This window comes from Mustela nigripes, chromosome 1 (genome assembly GCF_022355385.1).
Source record: "Mustela nigripes isolate SB6536 chromosome 1, MUSNIG.SB6536, whole genome shotgun sequence".
Taxonomy (NCBI): Eukaryota; Metazoa; Chordata; class Mammalia; order Carnivora; family Mustelidae; genus Mustela; species Mustela nigripes.
This window is the reverse complement of record NC_081557.1, coordinates 44,136,407-44,162,083: the sequence shown is the minus strand read 5'-3', so window position 1 is coordinate 44,162,083 and position 25,677 is coordinate 44,136,407. Positions and strand designations below refer to the sequence as shown.

Here is a 25,677-nt window from a genome sequence, read left to right as displayed (position 1 = left end):
CTATTCCTGCTCCCCTCCCCCAGGAGTCAAGTGACCCTGACACAGGTCCTTCAGATCCAAGACCAGCTGTGGACTAGCCTTAGCAATCCCAGTGCTGCCATGCAGGAGCTGGCAGGTGAGACTCTTCCTGTCCCCATGTAGTCAGTCATCAGCGCTCAAGAGAGCCCTGAAAGGCGTGGGAGTGGGAGGGCTGGGACACGGACATAATTCCCAGCTTTGGTTTTGGTTTGGGAGGTGGTGGAAACTGGAGGGGCTACAACTAAGGGGCTCTGACCTTATTCTCAGCTTCGGTTTTCTATGGGGGTCCTTTGGGAGACAAGAAGGACAGGGAGGCCCTGATTAGCCTAACACAAGCCTGCCTGAACCCCAGCAACGGGAGCTGGGCTCAACCACACACACCCCAGTATCTGCTGTCTACTCTGCTGCCCAGCCCAGGTAAGCTGCAGTCAGTACCTGTGTTGGGGTGGGGAACAGTCTGTGTAATGCCCCCCTCTCAAGAATCTGAACCGCGGTACCAACAAAGGTGTAGGAGGGGGCAATATTCACAGTTACGAGATGGTGGCTTAATGTGTCACCCCTCCCCTTCACCTCCAAGAGCTAGGGGAGCCAGATGCTTTGGCAGAGTGCAGGGCCCAGATGCACCTCTTGCCCACACCGCCGGAACCCCAGAGCTGCGGACTGAGTGTTGGCTCCCAGGCCTGGCTGTTACGACGCCAGAGTCGCACACTCTTAAGCGCGCTGCAGCAAACTTTACCCACTTGGGTTCCTGCGTCTCGTGGGAGCTCCCGACGCGCTGAAAAGCGGCTGCGGCAGCGCCTAGTGCAGGCCAAGCGGAGGCTGGAGTCGCTGCGGGCTCTGCTGAGGGAGACCGCAGGCCAGGAAGAGTCTGACGCCGAGTGGGTGGTGCTCAGACTGAGCTCACAGCGGCCTCTGCAGGCCTTCCTCCAGACAGAGGTGCTGGAGCTGAGCCAGCTGGTGGGAGCAGTGCTCCGGGACCTGGATTGCCTGTTGCAGCAGCTGCAGGGTGCGCCCCCGTGTGCTTCCCCGCGCTGTGTCGCGGTGGCTCAAGCTCTCTGGACTGGCCGCCTACCTCCGCCTTGGCGTCGCCATGCGCCTGCCGGCCCACAGCCACCCTGGCACTGGCTGCGACAGCTGTCACGCCGTGGGCAGCTGTTGGTTCGCTACCTAGGCGTGAACACCAACGTACCAGAGCGCATCTTTCACCTATCAGCCTTTTGCCACCCACGCCGCCTGCTGCTGTCACTGCATTGGGAGGCTACCTTTGCTACGGCCGCCCTGAACCAGTCTGTGCCTAGCTCGAATTTACCTGCCTTCCAAGGCTCCGGCTCCAGTGGGCTCCCCCATAAATATCAGGAGCTGAACAGCAACCCTTTGAACCTCCAGGTATCTTCATGCCCTCCCTCCATTTACACTTTCGCCCCCTCAAATCCCTGATTGCACCTTACAATTATCCCACCTTGCCTCTTGGTGATCTTGCCTCCTCAGTCGCCCCATATGCTCTCATACCCCTCCACTAGGACCCCTCAACTTTCTAGCTTTGCTTCTGGCACCTCTAGGTGGTGAATGATCCAAATCCTACTGTTCCAGAGATGGGGCTGCTGCTGATTGGGCTCCAGCTCCGGAATGCTGAGTGGGACCCACTAGCAGGGGCCCTGCAGGACAGCACCTGCAGCCAGCCCAGCCCTCTGCCTCCAGTCAGCGTCAGTGCTCAGGCCCGGCGCCCCAGTGACTTGCCACCCCCAGGCAGCCTGGCTGTGTATTCCTGTCCTGTGTACATGGAAGGGCCCCTAGGCATCACTAGGCTACACAGCAGGCACACACTGATGCACCTGCCCCTGCCCACGAAGCTCAGCCCCGCCACCTGTGACCAACGGAGGGTGTACGTGTGCAGCCCACCCTTGCTGTGAGCCCTGAAACAAAATAAAGTTGGGGTGATTCAATGAAGGATTTCTGAGATTTAGCAGTGCAGGTTGTCTGCACATGGAGAAATGACCTGCTGAGGGGAAGACCCAGTGTGTACAACTGAGAGGGGAATGTTGGTATCCTGTTGGGAGATGGGCCTGTTGGTCACACATCCCAGGCGTTTGGCAGATGGGGGTGGTTAATCCACAGGATCCTGCATCTTTGCCCGGCTTTCTACTGTGGTCTGAGTATTTGTGCTAAATCCATGATATATATATATATATATCATGTATATATATCATATATATATACATGTATCATATAACAAGCCATTAGTGTATGGCTAAGTGTATATATATATACATATATATATATATGTGTATATATATATATTTTTCCCCCCACAAGGGATATTTTTGAAGAGAGAACATTAGAACTGAAAATGATTTTTTAAAGCCTTTGTTGTACTATCAAGAATGCCTCAATCTTTCCCTTCCAGTCACCCCCTCCGCTGTGATGGATTCTCCAATTGAGTCATATACATTTAAAAAAAAAAAAGCCAAATAAGATACAAGGTTTTATGTGCTTTCAACAATTATTTTCTTTTAAAGATTTATTTATTTTTTGAGAGAGAGAGAGCGTGTGCACAAGAGAATGCAGACTGGTGAGGCAAGGGGCAGAGGTAGAGAGAAGCTCCGACTCTCCACTGTGCAGGGAGCCCCACGCTGGGCTTGATCTCACGACCCGGAGCCAAAAACAAGGGTTAGACTGAGCCCCTCAGCAATTATTTACTGAGCACTCCTCTGAACCAGGTGCTCTTCCTGGCACTGATGAGATTGTCCCAGAGCGGGGAGACAGACAAGAATAGGTCAACATCTGTGTAAATTAAATTTCATTTGTATGTGCTATAAAGAAAGTAAAGGAGGCTGAAGAGTTTGAGCATGACTAGAATGAAACAGTATCATTTGGGTGGTCAGGAGACACTTCCTGAATATGAGAAAGAGCTATTTGAAGATCTAGAAGTGTTCCTGGGTAGAACCCTCGGTAGGCGCAAAGGTCTTGAGGCAGGACAGAACACGTAGCTGGAGAATGGTGAACCAGAGGAAGGGTGATAAAAAATGACAGAAAAGAATAGACAGGGGTCAATCACATAGAATCTTTTCATAATGACCTTGTATTTTATTTTTATAATTTTTAAAAAGATTTTATTTATTTATTTGACAGAGATCACAGGTAGGCAGAGAGGCCAGCAGAGAGGGGGAAGGGAAGCAGGCTCCCTGCCAAGCAGAGAGCCTGAAGTGGGACTCAATCCCCGGACCCCAGGATCATGACCTGAGCCGAAGGAAGCGGCTCAACCAACTGAGCCACCCAGGCATCTCTGTATTTTATTTTTAAAACCATCAGGAGAATCTAGTGCAGAGTATTAGGTATAGGAAGACATGATGCAAAGCTTACTCTGGCTGTTATGTGGCGGATGGGTAGGAGAAAACCCAGAGTAACAAGGAACATTTGTTTGGAGGCTTGAAGTAATTCTAGTGGGAGAGGATGGAGTTTGCACTAGGGTTCCAATAGCAGGGATGGAGAATTGATGGGTTTTGGAAATATTTTGGAGGCCATGCCAGCAGGACTTACTGATGGGCTTGATGTGAATAGTGAAGGAAGAAGACAAACCTGGGATGGCTCCGAGATTTTAGGCTTGAGCAACTGAGTGGATCACGGTGTCATTAACTGAGATGAGAAATTTGAGGGAGAGACAGGCTGGGTTAGGGAATCAAGAGTTCTGCCTTGATATGTTCAGTTATTATTAGCTGATTACCTGCTATCCGAGGACAAACCTCTCTGATAAAAGTTGGGTTAGTGTGTAACTGAGCTCAAGGCCTACAGGGGCTCCTCTCTTTACCCTTAACCACCAAAACTTACAAGGTACAACCTACTTCCCTCGCCGTATGGCTAAGTATGAGCTATGTGGCAGGACGTAATGCAAACGGCAGTGTATACTGAGCGCTGGCACACAACCTCTTCAGTCATCCCCTCACTAGTTTCTGTGGTGTAACTGATGTCCTTTAACAAAAGGCTGAGCAGAGGGGCAAAAGATTCCACTTTCCTCAGAAAACGTTTTTTTCCCTATGGTCAATCAGGGACATGGCTGTTGCTTTAGGAGAGGAGATTAGCAGAGTACTGGAGTCCTTTTGGATAAATGAACCCTATCCTCTATCTACAGAATGCCGTAGCTACTACTTATCCTCCAGTGGGAGCAGGGCGCGAACAGTGCCGTACCTGCAAAACCACCTAAAATTGGTTAGAACAAACATTTCATACAAATCCACACCATTTTCTGGACCAAAATTCATTCTTTTCTCTTTTACGTAGGATTTTCTTTATTTAAATTTTTATAATTTCAGCTTTATTGGGGTATTAAACTTTTAATCAAATACAGATTACAAAATAAGTACCATTGACTGCCTAGCTCAAATACAGTGATCCCCATGTAAAAATGTTCCAGACCAGACAATTTCACTATTGTCTCTAAGACAAATTAAAATCCAATTAATAAATCAAAGTGCCAAACAATGAAAGGAAGGAAGAAGTAAGACACATGACAAAGGGAGAAAACAGGTCCCTTCCTATCCTGATGGATGGGGGTAAATGAAGCAGAGACAACAGGGACAAGTATGACAAACTCAACTTCATCTGGGACTTTGGCATACAAAGTACAGAGTACTGTGGACAAAGAAGCTTCTGCCCTCTCCCCTACTAAGACTTTAAAAGGAAACTACTCTGCAGCATGGACCTACTGTGGCCCCATGAGCATTAAGAGGGCAGACTGGCATGCCAGGAAGAAGTGTCCTTTGACCCCTTTATAGTATGGATACTGAGCAGAGACCCTTTTGGCCCAATGGAGTATGAGGCAGAGAGTCACTGAAGTCTGCAGCATCAAACAGTGTTGTTGAGGAGGCCAAACTGACAGGGAAGGGCACAAGAGCCTGACAGCAAAGAGAGACAGGACCACCAATTCATCAGTTTTAGAAGCAAATGTTAGCAGAATGCCCACCATTCCTCTGGTCAGCGATAACCAGAAGATTCCAGCTTGTGCACACCCAAGGACCAGTGTTAAGCCAGGAAACCCCTTCCTTCTGATATCAAAATGCCACATAAGTCCTCCCGCCCACACCCAGAAGCCACTTTGCAGAGGAGCAAAGGTAGAATGCTCAGAATTTTCTGAGCATTTATTTTAAAAAGAATACATGAAACCTGAAGAGACTGAGCTGAATTTACTTCTAGACTCTACTACTATCCAGTGGAGTGGAGGATGGAGTAAAACTTGTGAGGAAAATCAGAGAAGTAATTGAGAAAGGAGCTGAATTGTATTTGCATATCCAAATTTGTAAGGCAATTTGTGATCCTGCCCTATACGCTGCATGCACTAACAATCCAGACCAAAAACCTTATTGACGTCTGCTCTAAAACTCACCTAAAACTCATTTACTTTTGTAGCTTTTCAGTCTAATTTGAATTCTTCATTCAGAAATAGGATAAATAGGGGGAAATGTCTGTAATAGAAAAAGAAAAGTGCCAGTTTCACTCACTAATGTCTAAGAAGCTCCAATATCTAAAAGATAGGTCCTGTTACTATTCCATTTTACAGTCTCAATAAATTATCCAAGGTCACAAGGTTAGGAAATGGTACAGCCAGTTTTTGAATCCAGACATTTGTCCCCAGAATCCATTCTTTTTTTTTAAAAGATTTTAATTTTATTTATTTGACAGAGAGAGATCACAAGTAGGCAGAGAAGCAGACAGAGCGGGGAGGGAGGGGAAGCAGGCCCCCCACTGAGTCGAGAGCCTGATGCGGGGTGATCCCAGGACCCTGGGATCATGACCTGAGCCAAAAGCAGAGGCTTAACCCACTGAGCCACCCAGGTGCCCCCAGGATCCATTCTGTTTGGCTTTCTATTGCCTCTTCCATACCAAATGTTGAGGATATAGTGGAAAACAAGCATTCTCATGCACTGTTGGTAGGTGGTTATCCTGGTGTAGTTACTCTGGGGAGCAATCTGGTAGCACTTGGTGAAATTAATTAAATATACTATGTTCTATGGGAAACAAAAGCAAAAAATAAACTATTAGGACTAAATCAAAATAAAAATCTTCTGTACAGTGAAGGAAATAATCAACAAAACTAAAAGGCAACCTATGGAATGGGAGAAGATAAATGCAAATGACATATCTGATAAAGGGTTAGTATCCAAAATATATAAAGAATTTATAAGACTCGGTGTGCCTGGGTGGCTCAGTGTGTTGGGCCTCTGCCTTTGGCTCAGGTCATGGTTCAGTGTCCTGGGATCGAGCCCCACGTCAGGCTCTCTGCTCAATGGGGAGCCTGCTTCCCCCTCTCTCTCTGCCTGCCTCTCTGCCTACTTGTGATCTCTCTGTCAAATAAATAAAATCTTAAAAAAAAAAAAAACTTAAATAAAAATTTGTAAGACTCCACACCCTTCAAAATAATCCAGTTCAAAATGGGCAAAAGACATGCACAAACATTTCTCCAAAGAAGATATCCAGATGGCCAACAGATATATGAAAAGATGCTCATCAACACTTATCATCAGGGAAATGAAAATCAAAACTACAATGAGGTATCACCTCATATCTGTCAGAATGGCTAAAATCAACAACACAAGTAACAAGACTTGGCAAGGATGTGGGGAAAAAGGAACCCTCCTGCACTGTTGGTGAGAATGCAAACTGATGCAGCCACTGTGGAAAATAGCATGGAGGTTCTTCAAAAAAGTTAAAAATAAGAACCACCCTATGACCCAGCAATTGCATTATGAGGTATTCACTCAAAAAATACAAAAACACTAATTCAATGGGATACAAGCATCCTGATGTTTATAACAGCATTATCTACAACAGCCAAATTATGGAAGCAGCCCAATTGATATATCCATCAATTATTGAATAGACAAAGAAAAGATCGGATGGATATATATATCTGCAGTGGAATATCATTCAGCCATAAAAAGAATGAACTCTTGCCATCTGCAACAACATGGATGGAGCTAGAGGGTATAATGCTAAGCAAAACAAGTCAGAGAAAGACAAATACCATATCATTTCAGTCATATGTGAAATTTAAGAAACAAACAAGCAAAGGGGGAAGAAATAGAGAAAGACAAACCAAAAAACAAACTCTTAACTACAGAGAACAAACTGATGGTTACCAGAGGGGAGGTGGCTGGGAGGATGGGTTAAATAGGTGATGAGCGTTGATTTTCTGTCTTAGTTGTTTTACCAATTAAAAAAAAAAAGATTTTATTTATTTATTTGACAGAGATCACAAGTAGGCAGAGCTGCAGAGAGAGAGGAGGAAGCAGGCTCCCCACTGAGCAGAGAGCCCAATTTGGGGCTTAATCCCAGGACCCTGAGATCATGATCTGAGCCGAAGGGAGAGGCTTTAACCCACTGAGCCATCCAGGTGCCCCGGTTTTACCGATTTTTTTTTTTTTTAAAGATTATTTTTTTGACGGAGATCCACAAGTAGGCAGAGAGGCAGACAGAGAGAGAGGAAGGCAAGCAGGCTCCCCGCTGAGCAGAGAGCCTGATGTAGGGCTTGATTCCAGGACCCTAGGACGATGACCTGAGCCAAAAGCAGAGACTTTAACCCACTGAGCCACCCAGGCGCCCCTGTTTTACCAATTTTTGAGAGGGGTGTTGAAGTCCCCAGCTGCAACTGTGATTTGGTTTTATTTCTCCTATCAGTTTTACTTCACATATTTTGCACAATATTGTTTGGTATATACACATTTACGATTATTGTAGTCTTGATGCACTAATACGTTCATCATTATATAATGTCTCTCCCTGTCTTTGTCAAATTCTCCTTCTCTCCTTTACCTGATATTAATATAGCCACTCCTGCTTTAATTAATTTTTGCATGATAAATCATTTTCACCCTTTTACTTTCAATTTGTCTATACTGTTACATTTAAAGTGAGTTTCTAGTAGACAAAGTATAGCTGAGTCATGTTTTGTACCACTCTGCCCATCTCGTTTAACTGGTCTATTCAGTTCATTAATATATAAAGTAATTATTGATACGGGTAGTCAAGTTGCCATTTTTTCTTTTCTGATTGCTCTCCCTGATTTTTGCCAGTTTTCTTTTTTATCCCTTTTATGGGTTAACTGGGTACTTTTTAGAATTCCATTTTGAGTTATCTATAGTGATTTTGAGTTTAAATTTTTGTATTGCTTCTCAGTTGTTGCTGTATGTACTGCATCATAAATGCAAACTTAACATGGTCCACTGGTGCGATTTTACCAGTTCTAGTGAAGTATAGAAACCTCACCTTCCTTTATCCTTCCTTGTTTATAATTACCTTAAATATTTCTCCCACATATGCTAAGAACACCAGATAGCATAATTCTTGCTTCAACCACTAAACACAATTTAGAGAACTGAGAATTTAGAGAATTTGCAAATATCAAAGAGCAGGAAAACTAGTTCAGTTGGCACGATTTTTGTTTACCATGTTCCTTCATCTTTCTGGATATTCTCAGGTTTCTCCTTTCAGCATTTCTTGTGCTCAAGTAACTTCTTTTAACTATTCTTTTAGGGTAGGTCTGCTGGTGACAAATTCACCCAGTTTTCCTTCATCTGAGAATGTCTAAATTTTCCCTTCATTCTTGAAGAATGTTTTCACTGGGTATAATATTCTGAATTAATAATTCTTTTCTTTCAAAACCTGAAAAATATACTATTCCCTATAGCTTCCATGGTTCATGAGAAATCTATTGTCATCCAAATTCTTTTTTTAGGTAAGGTATGATTTTTTAAAGCCACTTTCAAAATTTTTATTTTTTTATTTAGTTTTCAGTGGTTTAATTCTATGTATGACATTGACTTTTTTTTTCATGTTTATCCTGTTTGGGGTTCACTCTGCTTGTCTCTTGCCAAAATTTGGGGATTTTTCAGCTACTTTTCATCAAGTGCTTTCTCAGCTCTTTCTGGGATTTTGATAACAATGTTATATCTTTTGTTATATCTTTTGTTATGATCTCACAGGTTCCTGAGGCCCTGTCCGTTTCTTCAGTCTGTTTTCTGTTATTTAAATTGAGTGATTTATATTGTTCTTTTCTTCCCCCCTTTTAGTTATTTATACCATTCAGTTCTAGAATTTCCTATTCCTGTATAGAACACTATAAAGACATTGGAGGCAAGTAAGTCCTATATCCTAGGGAGTACAATAGTGAATAAAACAGATCAAGTGTCAGATTCTAGTGTGGAGAAATACACAAAAATCATATAAACAAATAAATGTACAATTTAAAAGGTGATGATAAGATCCTTGAAGAAAAACTAAGCATGGTGTGGCAGCAGAGAGGGGGACTATAAAAACTGCCATTTGAACAGAGATCTGAATAAAGTGCCTAGTGAGCCACGCAGATAAGGAAGTAACAATACACATAGATGGAATATTAAGTACAATGACCCTGTGGCAGAGGCATGCCTCGCATTTTCAATATGGTGACTGTGGCTGAAAAGACATGAATAAAGGGAGTGAATATTAGAGAGCTGGAATTCAGAAAATACAGGGCCTTTTAGGCCCTAGTAAAAACTCTGGACTATGTTATGAGTGAGATCGGAAGCCACCAGAGTACCTGAAAAATGAGTTAAAGGTACATACAGCAACATGTATAGCACTTAATTAAAAGCACTGTGCTGAGAAATAAGAGTTATAGGAAAATATTTGTGCTCATGTATTTCACCCATGAACACAGCTGTAAAAAAGTCCTATGCAAAATATTACCAAAGTGATTTCAGCTATATGTTAAAAAGGATAATAATCAACTAAGGTGATTATATTCTAAAAATTCAAGGTTGATTTCACATATGGAAATGAATCTATTACTTGCCACACTGACATAACTTTATTTTTTTTGAGATTTATTTTTTTTGGGTGAGAACATGAGTGTGACTGGGGGGCAGGGGGCGGAGTTTCAAGATGCAGGGCTTGATCTCACGACCCTGAGATCATGATCTGAGCCGAAACCAAGAGCTGGATATTCAACTGACTGTGCCACCCAGATGCTCCTACACTGACAGAACTTTTAAAAATATATATGGTCTCTCAATTCAGAAGCGTTTTTGACAAAATTTGAAATCCAATTCATGATAAAATTAATAGCAAACAGAAAGGCACATCATTAATGTGACAACCATTAGTCAGAACTTCATTGCAAATATCATACGCATGATGAAATACTGAAAGCTTTTCTCTCAAGTTTGAGAACGAGACAAAGACTTCCACCAACATTACTTTTCTTGAACACAGTAACAGATCTCCCGGCCAGTGGAGTAAAGCAAGAAAAAGAAATAAAAGGTACAAAGTTGGAAAGAATGAATAAAATAGATGTCTTCAGAAAGAATAGGAGTATCTATGTAGAAAACTAAAAAATACAGTTATATAATTGAATTAGTAAATAAGGTTATTTAGCAAAGGTTCTGCTCCATGGTCAACACACAAAAACATTTTATTTCTATGTACAAGCAAGCAGAAAATGAAATTTTAAAAAAGATGCCATTTGTAAGACATTAGAAAAACAAAACAAAACAGTAAATGCCAAGGAATAAATCTAACAAAAGATGTGCAGAACTCTGTACATAAATCTATAAAATATTGACAGCAATTAAAGAAATGGAGCATGTAGGCCACAGAACTGGAAGACTCACCATTATAATTTCCCCCAAAACGATCCAGCATAAGAAAATTCCAGGGTGTTTGGGGAGCTCAACAATCATGAAAATACAGAGGGCTAATAGTAGTCCTTTTGGAAAAGAAATATTGTGTGGGATATGCTTACCACATATGAAAACTTATTAGAAAGCCACTACAATGAAAACAGTGAGGTACTGGTGCCAAGATAGACATAAAGACCTAGGAATGGATTAGGACCAGAAATAGGCTCACATATATAGAGAAAAATATGGAAAGGAGGCAATGTATAGAAATGAGAAAAAGTTTTTTCAGTGAATAGTTTTGGATTAGGTATCTAGATGGAAATAAAATTAAACTCAGGTTCCTCTTCTAACCACACATAAAAATCAGTTGGACATGGAAAATTAATGCCATGAGAGTCAGTAAGGTGATTAACTTTATATGGTTGAGAGAAGAAAGCTCCCAAACATCAACCACTTTCTTCTCTCAACCATATAAAGTTAACCACCATACTGACTCTCATAGCATAAAAGCATAAAAAGGCTTTCGGGTGCTGAGGCTTTCTCAATTTGGATGGTAGTTATAATGGGTGCTGGCCTATGATAAATCATGGGCCAAACATTTTTGTTGCATTTACTTTTTTTTAAAATTTTTTAAAGATTATTTATTTATTTGACAGACAGAGATCACAAGCAGGCAGAGGCAGGCAGAGAGGAGGAATCAGGCTCCCTGCTGAGCAGAGAGCCGGGGGCTCTATCCCAGGTCCCTGCGATCATGACCCGAGCTGAAGGCAGAGGTTTTAACCCACTGAGCCACCCAGGTGCTCCTGCATTTACTTTTCTATATGGATGTGTGTTTTATTTACTTTTCTGATGTGTTCAACTAAAAGGGATTTGAAAAAATCAGCAACAATAGTTGCTGTAACAATAAATCTTGAAGTGTGTAATGGTTCAACCATAAAGAAAATGGTTTCTCACTAACGTGAAGTACAAAACAACTGTTCCTAATGATGTGAGAAAAAAAGGCAAAAGAAAAATTAAATTACCTTACTACGTAACAGTCCACTGACAAAATCTGGAAATAGGCAGAGTGACATTCCTCTAAGAATGTCCTCAGCTGCCTTGATGTTAATAGTTTGCTAAGGGCAAAATCAATCTTAGCCTGACTCTTAGGATCCTGTAAGTCAACTTTAACATTTAAAAACTACTTTGGAGGGACGCCTGGGTGGCTCAGTTGGTTAAGCAGCTGCCTTCGGCTCAGGTCATGATCCCAGCGTCCTGGGATCGAGTCCCACATTGGGCTCCTTGCTCCGCAGGGAGCCTGCTTCTCCTTCTGACTCTGTGCCACTCTGTCTGCCTGTGCTCGCTCTCTAAAAATCTTAAAAACTACTTTGGAAACTTCCTTTATCTCTAAACTCCCCCAAGCTATATGTTAGCAATCATCCTCCAAGCACATGGCCCACTGATATACACCTGAAGGGTCTCATGACTGAGTTTTTACTAAACAGTAATAAATGACCTTTTCCTAACAATAGGTAGCCTCCTCAAGGCCCTAGAAACATTGTTTCCAAAATACCTCAAAGCCCATGCTATTCCTAACCCCCTCCCAACTGGAAAGTATATAATCTGACCACTCCTCAGGATCCCAGTGCAGCTCTTTCTGTCCACAGGTCCTGTCCCTGTGCATTAAGAAAACCATCTTTTTGCACCAAAGACAAGAATTCTTTATTGGCTGTCAGCTCTGAACCCCAACCATTTCCTACATCACTAGTTGGTGGGTGGCTCTTCTCTAAGTGATGTTTCAGGAATCTAGGCTCCCTCCATCTTTTGGTTCCATCATCTTCAACAGGTAACTTACAAGGTCACATGTGCAAATGCATGAAACTGGCCACAGTGGATAATAGGGAACTATGCATAGGAAAATTTAAGGACCCAAATCTGCAAGTAGCACACACTAGTTCCATTACCATCCAATTGGTTAGACTCAATCCTGTGGCCACACTTAAGTATAAGAGAAGCTGGGAAACAGGGTCCAGCTGATTTCCCAGGAAGAAGAAAATGGGTGTGGGGGATAGCTGGCAAGTCTCTACCACATCACACACACACACACACACACACACACACCCACCCACCCCAAAACCATATATTCGGACAAAGATACATATGTATCTAGAGACATACAACAAACACATTGTGGGGGTGAGGAATAAAGGAAACCACCGGAGAGGGGGCTTTCATGGGCCAATCCAAAAATAGGCCCATAAATTTCGGAGGCTTAACTCAATTCTTAGCATCAGTCTGTGTAGCAATTAAAGAGACAAGTCCAGGAGCCATGGTGCCAGCAGTGCCATCCTAACCGGACTGACTCTGAAGTGTGACCTTAAGTGTTTTAGTTGTCCATCCCCTCCTGGTCCAAGTCTGTTTTCTGAGCCTCACTCCTTGGACTTCTCATGAGTTCTGTGAATTACTTATTGATATCCTCCCAGTACTTCCTCTTCTTAACCATACTTTGTTATTGCCAAACTTGAAGTGTCACAGAGTAGATGGGATTTCACCTGCTGAACCTCCGTCCCACATGGAATTTCAGCAGTAAAGTAAGCATCCCTACTTCATCTTTGGTGTCAATGGGAATGTGGCTGCAAAGAGCCACCCATCTAGATAAACCTGCTTTTCAGCAGCAACAACCAAGCAGCAGGAAGATGACCCTTGCCTCCCAAATCTTGTGAGTGCATCTAATTGATAGAACATAATTTTTTAAAAAAGACTTTATTTATTTGTCACAGAGAGAGAGAGAGAGAGAGGGTGCACACACACACAAGCAGGCAGAGCAGCAGGCAGAGGCAGAGAGAGAGGCAGGCTCCCTGCTGAGCAAGGAGCCCAATTCGGGACTTGATCCCAGGACCCTGGGATCATGACCTGAGCTAATGGCAGCGGCTTAACCAACAGAGTCACCCAGGCGTCCCTAGAACATAATTTTTGTTAAGAACCTAGCTCCAAGGATTATAATTTCTCCAGGTGGCAAAGAATTTGAAGCAACCAGGTGAATGGATACATTTACTATAGTGGATGCATACCCTGGAACACTGCAGCTGACAGAAGCAATAAAGTTACAAGAAACTACATGGATTACATCCCTTACCTACATATTTTACTTACCTACCTGGGGCTCTTAGCCACCACATGATCTCTCTCCACAAGACAACCCCTCACTCCACCCCTACCACCACCCCCTCACACATACTCTGGTTGTGTTGCAGCAGCTGAGATTCGGCAAACTCTTGTTTCCCAGAATCTACCGCCAGCTGGTTCCATGAGGTCCTGTTAGTGGGACATCCCAAAGGGAAACTGGAAGTGAAAGAGAGGAGGAAGGCTGTTCATCCCTGTTTTCCAGCTGCTGTCACCCTGCTTCAGCTGAAGGCAGCTATCTCCAGCTACTAGCGCTTCTGCATTTAGCAGCAGCTCTGCCACACTTGTTAGAGATTTTAGCAACAGACAGGCAGTCGTGCCCTTCCTCAGAGGTCCAAGACTAGGTATGCAGGAGCTTCTCCCACAAAGTTCCGAGTCTCATCAAAAGGGCCCCTTCTCTGAGCTCCTAGTTTCCAGTGATTACGCCATTTCTTCCTGTTTTCCTAGCACCTGGGATGTTCTCTGATATCTCCACTTACTAATTTCTGAATTACATCAGCAGCTTCTTCCTACTCCTTCAGCCTTCCAACACTCACAATCAGTTCTCTATATTAAATGCCGTTACTTGAAATACTTAGTGTGGCTTGCATTTTCCTGACAGGGCCCTGAGTGATAGCTTAAGTGGATATTAAAACACAGCTGAGTGAAGGAGGGGGAGGGAAAGTGAGAATACACTGTGTTACTCTATAAATAGAGCTTATGAACCCAAACAGTTCATGCTTTCTAGGAATATGTACATAAGAGGATGTTAAAGGAGTTTTTCAGTTGTCTAAGATCTTTAGATAATGCACCCAAACTGAATACAATTGGTAACACGTACTGACACATCTAAATGAAGGTCCTGGATATATCCACATAGGATTTACTCTAAGATTAAATAAAGCTGATACAGAGCCTCCCAAATTTCTACTGTATAAGAAGTGAGAATGAAAGATGCATTGATGGGAACTTTTAGGAATAGAAAACTTTTCCTCCTTGAAAGGCAAAGGAGCAGCGCTGTTCCCTCAATCCTAAATCAAGAAGAGCTCCAAAAGAACCATTTACAGTCACTTTGTGTTCCCACATGGGACAGGCTTTATATTCATTCAGATTACATTCTCTAGCTAGAGGTCTACACTCAGGAACTTAACAGAGCCATCTCCTTATGACCACTTAAGTGGAGCCTGGGCAGAACCTGAATCACTTACGAGGGTATGGAATCCTACAAACATAGAAATTGGTGCTTATTTCTCACATGGAGAAGTCAGTTGGCCTTGCAGGGGCAAGCAGAGGGACAGGAATCAGGGGCTGGCTGGGGTGCACTTTTAGTGTCTGGTGGGACAAATATGCATAGTTTCTGGTGGGCTTCGTAATAGGGAACCAACCAGTCTTGAGGTATTTGTTGGGACCTCTCCCAAGAGGGCTGCCTGGAGGAGAAATGTTAGCATTAGGAAGCTGTGGATTCATGGACAGGGGCAGGAGATGAAGGGGAGCACGGGTTGTTTATCATAAGGAAGGAAGCAAAGCCAGTCAGTGCACAAGTCCCCAGGGGGCCTCCAGAGAGAACTCCAATACCTCACACGAAAGCCAGCATTTAAATGCCTGCCTTAGAGAAGTACACTGATAGTTTAGGTTTTTCTCCTCCAATGTGCCTTCCCCATCCCAAATCCAAGTAACAGAGGAGGTAAAGAATGAGTGAAAGAAACAGACCATGCTTCCCCACCCCACTGAACTGGAGGAAGAACAACTTTGAATTGTATAAGTTGCTCACAGGTCACTGAGATATGGGAAGGAATGAGGGAGACAAATATATTTAAAATGCTAATATTTTAGACTGGCCTCAGTTATGCTGTACAGAATAATGAAGCATATTTACACAACAGTATTAACAATAATGAAAGACCCTTGAAGTCAGGTCAAATAGGTAGGGGTTGTGGCAATCAGCAAGACTCTAAGAAGAGTAAAGTGTCCTTGCCTAATCAAGAACGTATTACCTTGTGATCATCAGAACCAAGAGACCAAGAGTAACCATGACCTAACGGTTAACACCCTTGAGTTCCTAAACCAATGCCAAAAGCCACCTACCTTCAGGTCTCTAGTAATATTAGAATAAAAATACAATTTATTGGGCGCCTTTGGCTCAGGTCATGATCTCAGGGTCCTGGGATCGAGTCCCGCATGGGGCTCTCTGCTCAGCAGGGAGCCTGCTTCCCTTCCTCTCTCTTTGCCTGCCTCTCCGTCTACTTGTGATTTCTCTCTGTCAAATAAATAAATAAAATCTTTTAAAAAAACAAAATACAATTTATTTAGGACATTCTCCAGTGGGATATTTTCTTCTGGTCACAATCAAAATGCGACTGATAAAATGACTATCTCAACTTGCTCATGTGAGTATTTTTTCTCTTAAGAATAAAAGTTATGGGACAGGTAGGAGTGTTGACTGGCACCTGGTAAAATAGTATGTTTGAAGCACCCTGAAGGAAACAAAAAGGCTTTTGTGATCTAGAGTAAGGTGGAAAAGATATACTAGCCAGGGTATATAATGTTAACTTCTACAACCTTCCCAAAGCTCAGTAACTTAAAGTAATAAAAATTTCTTTTTGTTTAAAAGCCCAATGTGGATGCTCTTGGTCAAACAGCTTTCCTCCAAGCAATGACTCTGACTCTACATTCTGACTCCACTGTCTTCACAACAGTCAAAATCTCAATGTGCTTGAGATTACTGAAGCAAGCGGGAGGGGCGGGGAAGTGTGGAGAACACTCATCCACTCTGTAGTTGCCTTGGTCTGGTAGCAAAACATCACTTCTACTTACTTTCCATTAGTGAGGACTATTCACAGAGCCCCACCTTGATGCAAGGGGCTAGGAAATGGAGCGTTAACTGTGTGTCCACGAAAAGGACATTTTGTGGTGAGCATCTAGCCAGTTTTTTCTACAGAAGAAATGGAGATACTGGTGTGAAGATCTGGAAGATGATCACGCAAAGCTCATCAAGCAAAGTATTGAAGAAAGACAAGAGCAGTATGTATAAAAAGCCAGCAGAAGCAGCTTGGAATGCTTAAAGAAAGAAAAGAAAGCCTGTGTGGCTGCAGCCTCAGGAGGAAGAAGTGGGTTAAGATGCATTTGAAGAGCAAGCCCTGGCAGGATCACACAGGGCCTGGGAATGAGTCTATGTCTTTTGTTCTCAGAGCACTGAGAACCCATTGAAGGATTTTAAAAAGAGAAATGACATATCTGATTTACATTTTAAAAACATCACTTGGCTATGTGGAGAAATGAATGGCTTCGGGGGCAGGAATGGAAGCAATTAGACCGGTAAGACAGTGGTTAACGTCCTAGAACCAGGTGGCCAATCTGAGAAGTCACCGGGGAAGAGGACGACCTGTGCATAGAAGGCTCTAATTGCAGGTCTGTGTCTGTGAAAAGCTGTGAAGGGCTTTGTGCAATGATGTAAATGGCTGAGTGTTTAGAGCTGGGCTGTGTCTCTGCCAAGATCATGCTGTTTCCTTTGAAACTGTGTTCCTGCAGGACTGTGTTACAGAAACAAAAGCTGGAGCCCACCAAAAGCTGCAGCAGCAAGAAACCTCTCAAAGCATGCTGAACAAGCACAAGGCACAGGCTGCCATCCAAACCCAACTGTACATATTCTTGACTCTTAGCACCCTTCCTAACTTTTATCATTTGGGGGCACTGTTCCCTGATGTGGAGAGAAACTGCAGCAAACCTGTGACTTTTCAGCTCATTCTTAATTAACAGTCTTATGATGTCAAGCAGTCAGAATGTCTAAACCTACATAGTAACAATAAATAATCTTTATCTACTGTAGCTCTAACTACTTTGCCCCTCCCAGCCCTGGCCCACTTACATCTAGTCTCAAGGAGCCTCAGCTGGGGAGGGGGAAGAATAGTCTGTATGCTCTCTGCTCTTCTTACCTCCAATCTACCTAACAGATGCTGACTGCTCTGGGCCCAGCGGCACAGAAAAGGGGCTAAAAAAGGAAATAAGGTTCTTGCTGGACTGGGCAGTTCTGTGCCCTATGGGGCTGGCAGATATTTAAAGGGGACATCCCAACTGTGCCCTTGACCCTGGCAGATGCAACTTTAGTGGGTGGTCTCCTGCAACTCCCTCCTCAGTCCACATGGCACACTCCTAGCTGCTTTGTGCTGAGGTCTCCTGGCTTCCTCAAATGGTCCTACTGGAAAGGAACCAAGAGCACCGCATGTTTCCCTCTCTCCTGCAAGATGACAGGATACACACATGCCTCACTTGCTACGGCAAATTCGGAGAACGCAGGCCAAAGCAAAAGCAGTGGCACTCCCCCGGCTCCACCACTGAAACAGTTACTGAGCCTCTGCTTGCCCTCTACATTCCCAGGGCAGGAGTCAGACTCCAGGCTCATCATTCCTCGGCCGTAGGAATATAAATACCTCAAGCTTCCTGAATGGTCCCAGTGGAGTCCGCAGTTAAGAGTTGAGGTCAGGGGGGTGGGCCCTGACAGTCCAGCTGTGCTGTCTCAAAACAGCAAGCTCTCTACAGAGATCCTACATGATCTCTTCCCATGCATCCTCTTTCTGACCTTCAACCTCAAGCACGTTATTAATACCACCAACAATCCAATCCTTCATTTGTTCATTATGCTCTCCTTGCCTCAAAACTCCAACCCCTTCCCTGCTACTCTCTCAACCCTGCTTCCTGTTTCACTGTGAAAAACCAAAGCAACCAGAACAGAACTTCTCAACCCTATCCTGATCTCCTCAATCAGAAATTGGGGGAGGGCTTGGTAACCACTAGGTGATTATCATGCACTGCCTTACACAGTACAGAGACCCCCTTCCACTTACCTCTTACTACTCTTGCCCTTCCTTCAATCTCTTCTCAAACTGTTCTTTAAATTGCTGGTTCTTTGAACAGCTGCCATGCTGTTATTTCTTAAGGAAATACTGTTCCCTCTCCAGCCTCGGCTCTCAGCCTTAAACACTGATGTCCAGGGACTTGGGCTTGCCTAAGAGTTTGTCCTGAAGCTGAAGACAGAGCCAAGAGGCCCCAGATCAAGATCAGGGGAGTCCTGATTTCAGAATCAGAGCAACTGATGGAGACATTGCTGGGGCTGGACTGAGTTACAGGGAATCCAAGGCCTGAGTCAAACCCAGAGATACTTACTTGGGTGGATAGAGCCAGAACAGGCAAAGGAAGAATCTAAATTTTAAGTAAGGAGAACAAGAAAAGGAAAAAAGCAGACCCCAGCTGTTCTGCTGAGAAAAAAAAAACAACAACAATCAGGGAAAATTAACCAAGACCTAGAAATATAAACATTTGCAAAAGAACACAGACAGGGAATTGTCAAAGGTAATGTGTGTCCCACAGCTAATCTAACACTTTGCTTGGACTTTGTGGCCTGCCTCCCCTTCTCCCGGAGGCTCCTGTCCCATGCAGCTGCCATAATAAAAAATTTCCCTAGTAATGCTCAGTAATTTCTGACACTCTGGAAAGGACTGCCGAGAGGCAGTTATCTCAGCTGCCTGGCAGCCAGCTCCACTCACCAGCCTCACATCACTCCCACAATGGAAGTCTCTCTAGTAGGCAGTCCAAACCCCCTGCACTTCTGAAATTCAGTCATCTAGCTTACCCATCATTTTGTCTGCAGACCTCCTCGATGTGCCCCCTCCCCGAGAGAGGCTGGCCTCTCTTCCATGCCAACTTCTACCACCACCCTGGAGAACCTCAAAGTCCATTCAGACAAGATCTCCCCATAATACCTGAGCTCTCAGTCCATTACCCAGCATACAGTTAAGGTAACCTCTCTCACTTGCCTCTCAGGCACTGACGCCTGTGGCTTCACTCTAGACATGGCCATCACTGGGAGCTGCTGTGCTTCCAACACTAATAATTCAAGCACTCCAATTCCTGACCACCACCTCTCACCTGCCCAGGTCACTTGTCTAATGATTCCCAGAGCAACAACCCATTCCTCTGTTTTCACTCTCCTACCCCTTCCCTAAAAGCACACAATCCAGAGAGAGATCAGTTACTTCTGAATGGTGTGAAATGCCTTTGCTTGCTTTCATTTCCATTGCACAGTAAGATTCCAACTCTGGATGATCCCTTAGTACTCAATTTCCCCACAGCTACACCTAGATTCCTGAGAAAGCAGAGATAACCATACTACTGGGCTGGCTGGTGTAACTAAAAAGACATGAATACCACTATAAATTTAAGCAGGGCCTCAACAGTATTCAGCAACTTCATTTACTACAGTCTGACTTCACTGTAAATTTTAACAGACCCCACAAGAGCGTCTGACATCTGACAACCTCTCCATCCCTTCCCTCATATTGAAAACATCTACTCTCCCAGTTTTATTGGCCCGACCTTCTCATCCTGTCACCTTGACTAGTCTACTTGCCTTTGCTCATCCAACAGATGCTCCCCAGAGTTTGATTTGTTGCCATTTTCTCTTCTCACTACCTTATTCTGGATATTTTATCTATTCCCATGACTTCAATGACCACTTTTAGACTGCTGATTCCCAAATCCTAGGACAGGTCTCTCCTGGCACGATTACATCTCTTTTCCAAGTGAGAATCGAACAGGTACTTACAACCCAACATTCTGAACAGCAGCACCAGCCCTACCAGTTGCTCAAGCGAGAAACCAGACTCACTGCAAATTCCTCTTTCTCACCAGCCCTCATTATCCCACCTGTTCTTTCTGCTCAAGTTCTCCCATCTGCTTACTTCTTCCATCATCCCTAGTCCTCAGTGCCCACATCTTGTACCCTGAGCCTGCGTTCCTGCAATACCCTGTTCTCGTCAGTCCCACTCAGCTAAACCCTGTTACTCTACCACGTCACCAACAAGCTCTGGGAATACAAAGATAAATATCACTTGAAAAGACCGCTGCCTAATGTGCAAAGCAATCACAATGCAATTCGAAGAATGTAGATGAAGAAATTAATTCTGCTTTAGGAGCAGTAGAGTAGGAAAACCTAAGCTATGATGAGTAAGACTTAATCAGGTGAGTATTCAGCAGACAGAAGAGTACATGAGAAGACACTGTGGCACACTGCCTAGCCTCCAAACATGCCCTCCAGTCCACAGCCTACCTCGAAGCTAGATCCCCTCACCAGAGGCATCTGACTGGCTCAGAGCCCTGGAAGCTGTGTCTCAGTGAGCACTGTTTTTGCCCTTCCAAATAGGTAAGATGCTACATCTTTATATCAGGACATGGCAGATACTTTCCAGGAGAGGCCAAGGGTCTATCATCCCAGCATTTTCCTAACACCAGCATTCCTTGCCCATAGCTTTCCCAGGACATGGTGATCTGGGACCACTACAAGCTGGACACAACAAACAGACCCTCGTGCTTACTAATGGACAGTCCAATCCCCCAGCCTACCATGATATCAACCAGTTGTTATTTATGAAGAAACCCAGCTCTCTTACCACCATCCTCCAGAACAACTCAAAGTCTTATCAGTATTCTCTAAATACCCTGTGAAATGAAGGCTGTTGAAAGGTCCATCTTGAGCTCTCCCAGAGTATTCCTCAATCAAGAAATCCATTCTTCACTCTTTGACCTCCAACCTTACCTAGGGAAGGACTTAAGAAAATAGTAAGGCTTACAAAACATCATAGCCATAGCTATGGTTTATTGAGCACCTCTTACATACCCAGCCCTGGCTATAGATTTTCTCAGCAGATGGGAGATGAGAAGAGAGATGCCAGGGCAGAAAGTCCACGTGGCTCTTGAGAGATGGAAAGAGGAGCAAACCCAGAGATGCCCTGAATTTCAAACCAGCTAGTTCCCACATTTGGAGGAACCCTAATTCCCAGATACCCTTGTATTTTCACAGTAAATTCCTTACTCTTTAGCTAGCCCAAGTGATTTTATGCTTCTCACAATCAAGAAGCCTTCAATAGAGCAGGGCTGAACCAGGGGATTTAATCACACATTACTCTTGGGACGGCAAAAGGGATATACCAGTCCCTGGGTCAGTGACTTGCTGGATATAGTCTTCCGAGTTCTGAGCCTGGAGTTCAAGACTTGCCTCCTCTTTCAAGGCGGGCCCCGAGGTCACCTGCGCTTGTAGAGACATGGCTGAAGCTTCAGGCCTGTGAGCTGAGCCTTGGGCCCTACCCGAGGAGGCCCAGTCTTTTCAAAGTCAAACAAGAAGAAGTGGCTGTTGGTAAGATCCTAGGGGTAGAAAAGACCTAGTGAGCTCCAAATCTTCACCCCAGCTCCTCAAAACACCTCTGTATATGCCCCGCCCTTGCTCAGAAAGGTTCCCAGGACTCTCCCATGTGTCATGCCTTAAAAGAGCAAACATCTGTGTCTGTGTGTATGGCCTCTTTCCTTAACATCATTACCCTAAAAAAGACCAAACGAGACAAAAATAGGAAGACTTCTTGGGGCCCTCACCTTGGAGATGACCTTGAAGCCCAGTTTGGTTACAGCCCCCAGAAAGGTCCGAACATCTTCAAACCGGCTACTGACTTCAGCCACTTTCAAGAGACCCCTGAGAAAAGTGAGAAGTTCTGCGTAAATGCAGACATATACCTGTACACATATACACACATCTGTGTGCTGGGAGCACCTACCCTTGTTTCAGCACACGATTTGCCTCCTCTAGGAAGTCCCTGATGTTGGTTCCCATCAGTGAAAGGCAGAACACAGCCACATCCACAGATTCATCCTCCAGAGGCACCTGTGAAGAGTGGGAAAACTGTACAAAGCGTACAACATGGGTAGCAGAAATCCAGCACTGAGGGATGCCTGGGTGGCTCAGTCAGTTAAGTGTCTGCCTTTGGCTTAGGGTCATGATCCCAGGGACTAAGCCCCACATTGGGCTCCCTTCTCAAGGGGAAGTCTGGTTCTCCCTCTCCCTATGCTATTCCCTCCGCTTGTGCTCTCTTTCAAATAAATAAAATCTTAAAAAAAAAAACAAACCCACAAATATATTTTTAGAAATTAATTAATTAATTAATTAATTCCGCACTGATTGCTAGCACCAGACACTAGAATGGGGGGCGCATAAAGGGAGGGAGCATTAGAGATTAGCATACTGAGGTTGGGTCTAGAGCATAGGCCAGACAGAGAGAGAGAGAGAGAGATAGAAGGGTTTACCTGGGCCATGTCACACACAGTGACCCTGGGGTCCAGAGAGGCCAAGTCAAAGCAGTGCACAGGGTTCCGGATACTTGAGGCCAGGCGGCAGTCCCCGCAGCCAAAGTCAGCTACCACCAGGGACGCGGGCCTGGGAGTGGAGGGGAGGGATCACTCACTGGTCTAGCCTGAACTATGACTGACCCACATTGCTTCTCAGAGTGCCCAACCCCCATTCACCGCTGGCGAAGATCCTTGGCGATGCGGTCCACTGGCTGCAGTGGCCACTTCTTGACTTGGCTCTGGAAGCCACGGTGATAGAGGAGAAAGGCCTCAGGGTCTTCCTGGAAGAGACGCTGTGCAGCACTGCTAGGCCCTGAGTATAGCTGTTCATTGAGGTAGCGAAATCGGGCACCATCCAGCCGCTGTGCCATGCGGGCTCGCAGCGCCCCTGCCCGATCCTCATGATTATCTGGGCTGGGGGCAGGAGGCATCTCTGTCTCCTCTGTGGGTACTGTGGCTGGAGCCTGGTCAGGTGGCCGAAATTTGTTCTTATGTCTACGTTTGTTCTTCTGCCGGTTCCGCCACTGCTTGCGACTCAAGGTCTGGGGGGGGTTGGCAGAAGTGGAGCCAGGACTCGGCTTGGATTGATTATTTGTAGCAGTACTCTTCCAAGCTTTGGAACCTGAACAGAGGGAGAAGAGAGAGCATATTCGGGGCAACAGCCCCTGCATTCTGAGGTTTGGCAATCATCCTGACCAATCCCTGTCCTTGAGAAAGAGACTATGGCCTGGATGAAAACATTTCTTACTGACTAACCCCAAACCTAATGGTGGCAGTTAACCTGTGCCCTGTATCCGATCAGCTGATGCCCCCCCCCATCCCACACACGTATACAAATCCACTAGTACCTGTTTTGTTATCCTTGTCTACATGCTGGGCGGGGTTTGAGGGAGCCTGTTTCTGGCACTTCCTCTTTCTCTTCTGTTCTTCAGCAGGGTCACTGGCATTCAGAATCCCTCTGAGGCACTTTTTCTTCCCTTTTACTTCCTTTTCTTCATAGTCACTGCCAGGTGGACCCTGTTTTTGACATTTCTTCTTCCTCTTCCTCTCTACGTCAACAGAAGCACCAGCAGATGAGGCCTTTTTCAAGCGTTTTTTCTTCCTTTCCACCACATCCTCCTCAGAGTCACTGTCAGGCAGGCTGGGGTATTGCTGGGGAAGAGATGCTGCCTCCAGGGCCCGTAAAGTAGCCAAGAGCTGACGGTGCTTAGAGCCCTGAGAGAAAGGGGTGAGGTAAATAGATGGGGCCTGGAGAATAAGAAGGCAGAGATGGAGACCTGATTCAGATGCTGGCGGAAGCATCTAGATTATTCTTAGTTAACTTCTCTAGCTTGTCATGAAGCCTGCCAGACCCTGAACAACTTTTAAGTCACCATCTCAAACTCTGGGAGGCTGGAGAGCAGAGAAACCACCCACCTCACTTCTTCAATTTGGAACCTGAATAGAGGGAGAAAGCGGAGTTTCCCAGGGGAATGTGGTAAGGCCACAAGGCAGCAGGAGTTCCAACACTCATCTCAGGCTTTTGCCTGCAATTTTCTATATCTTTCTATAAAAGCTAGACGTTTCTGAAAACAAGAGTGACAAGATCACAGGTGTGCACTTAAGAGGAGTCTAGCTGTGGTATAGAGAATAAGTGGAAAGGGACAAGCTGCAGATGGAAAGGCCAGTGGCACAGATTATAGCAGTGGGTTGACGGGATGAAGAGGACGGGAAAAAGCAGGCGGATTCCTTGTTGGATGCTGACTGAAAGGTGGAAGAGCCTGAGAAGTACAGCAGCCCTCACATCTGCAAAGGCTTAAAGGAGAAGGTCTCTTGTCTGGAAGGCCTTCTGGATTGAAGTCCTGTTGGGAGGTCCCAGGCCAGGCACTTAACCTGGACTTATCAGTACCCACTCTGCACTACTGCTTTAGAACGGTAGTGCTGATCAAATCCTTCACTGTCATTCACTCTTAATCTCTCCAATCCAATCTCCACACTGAAACCAAGGACTTTTTCAAAATGCAAATCTTAAGAAATCATTCCCCTGCTAAAACCATTTTATTGGCTTCTATTGTTAAAATATGCAAAACTTCAACCTCCCCAAATTCAATAGCATACCCTCTGTGCTCCAACCACACGGATAATTGTGTGGGTGACCCTAACAGCAGGACATGCTTTCTTCCCCCCAGGGCCTCTGCACGTGCTTTTCGCGTCCAATAATTCATCCTCACGTCACTGACTTCTACTCAACAGCTTTCACTTAGTCGGGTCTTCTGTTGGCCGCAGGCGCCCCCCCCCCCCCGCTCCAACGCGCGCGTGCACACACACACACACACACACCAACACACACACACACACACACACAGCGAGCCCCAGTGCCCGGATCCACCAGGGTAAGCTTCTCGGTTGGAAGAGCTCCGCGCAGGGCCGCTCACCTTGATTTGCGAGGCTGAGGCGGGCAGAGGCCGTGAGGCTACAGGCCGGAGGTCCGTGGCTACTGGGGCCTCCTCGGTCCACTCGGGCTCCTCAAACATGCTGGTGCGGTAGGCGAAATCCCCGCGTCCACACGCCTTTCCACGTGCACAGCGTGTCTCTACTAATCCTGGCTCGCAGAGCAGCCGGAACTGAGCCGGAAACCAAAGAGTGAAGATCTGTGTGGCTAGAGTGGCCGGCGCGGCGCCGGAAATCATCGAGTTTAGGTACCGCTGGCTAGAAGGGCAAGGAA

General features: G+C 45.0%; 2 protein-coding genes across 3 annotated transcripts in view; one reads left to right on the top strand and one right to left on the bottom strand.

Annotated features, from left to right (window-relative positions):
* Positions 1-1,928, top strand: part of DNHD1 (dynein heavy chain domain 1) — a 70,023-nt gene extending 68,095 nt beyond the window's left edge. The window contains 4 exon segments of the mRNA XM_059392611.1: positions 24-115; positions 286-435; positions 596-1,404; positions 1,578-1,928. Of these exon segments, the coding sequence (XP_059248594.1) occupies positions 24-115; positions 286-435; positions 596-1,404; positions 1,578-1,928 (1,402 nt within the window).
* An 8,513-nt stretch (positions 1,929-10,441) lies between these two features.
* On the bottom strand, positions 10,442-25,650 carry RRP8 (ribosomal RNA processing 8). Of its 2 annotated transcripts, none has more exons than XM_059409189.1 (7): positions 25,388-25,650; positions 23,822-24,221; positions 23,151-23,595; positions 22,932-23,061; positions 22,406-22,512; positions 22,227-22,323; positions 10,442-22,001 (listed from the first exon to the last, which is right to left on the bottom strand). In XM_059409189.1, the coding sequence occupies exons 1-7, from the start codon at positions 25,640-25,642 to the stop codon at positions 21,882-21,884; spliced, it is 1,554 nt and encodes a 517-aa protein (XP_059265172.1). In that variant the 5' UTR covers positions 25,643-25,650; the 3' UTR covers positions 10,442-21,881. The 2 variants fall into 2 exon arrangements, with proteins under 2 accessions (XP_059265172.1, XP_059265181.1); XM_059409198.1 differs by having other exon boundaries at positions 23,822-24,188.
* Between the last annotated feature and the right edge of the window lie 27 nt (positions 25,651-25,677).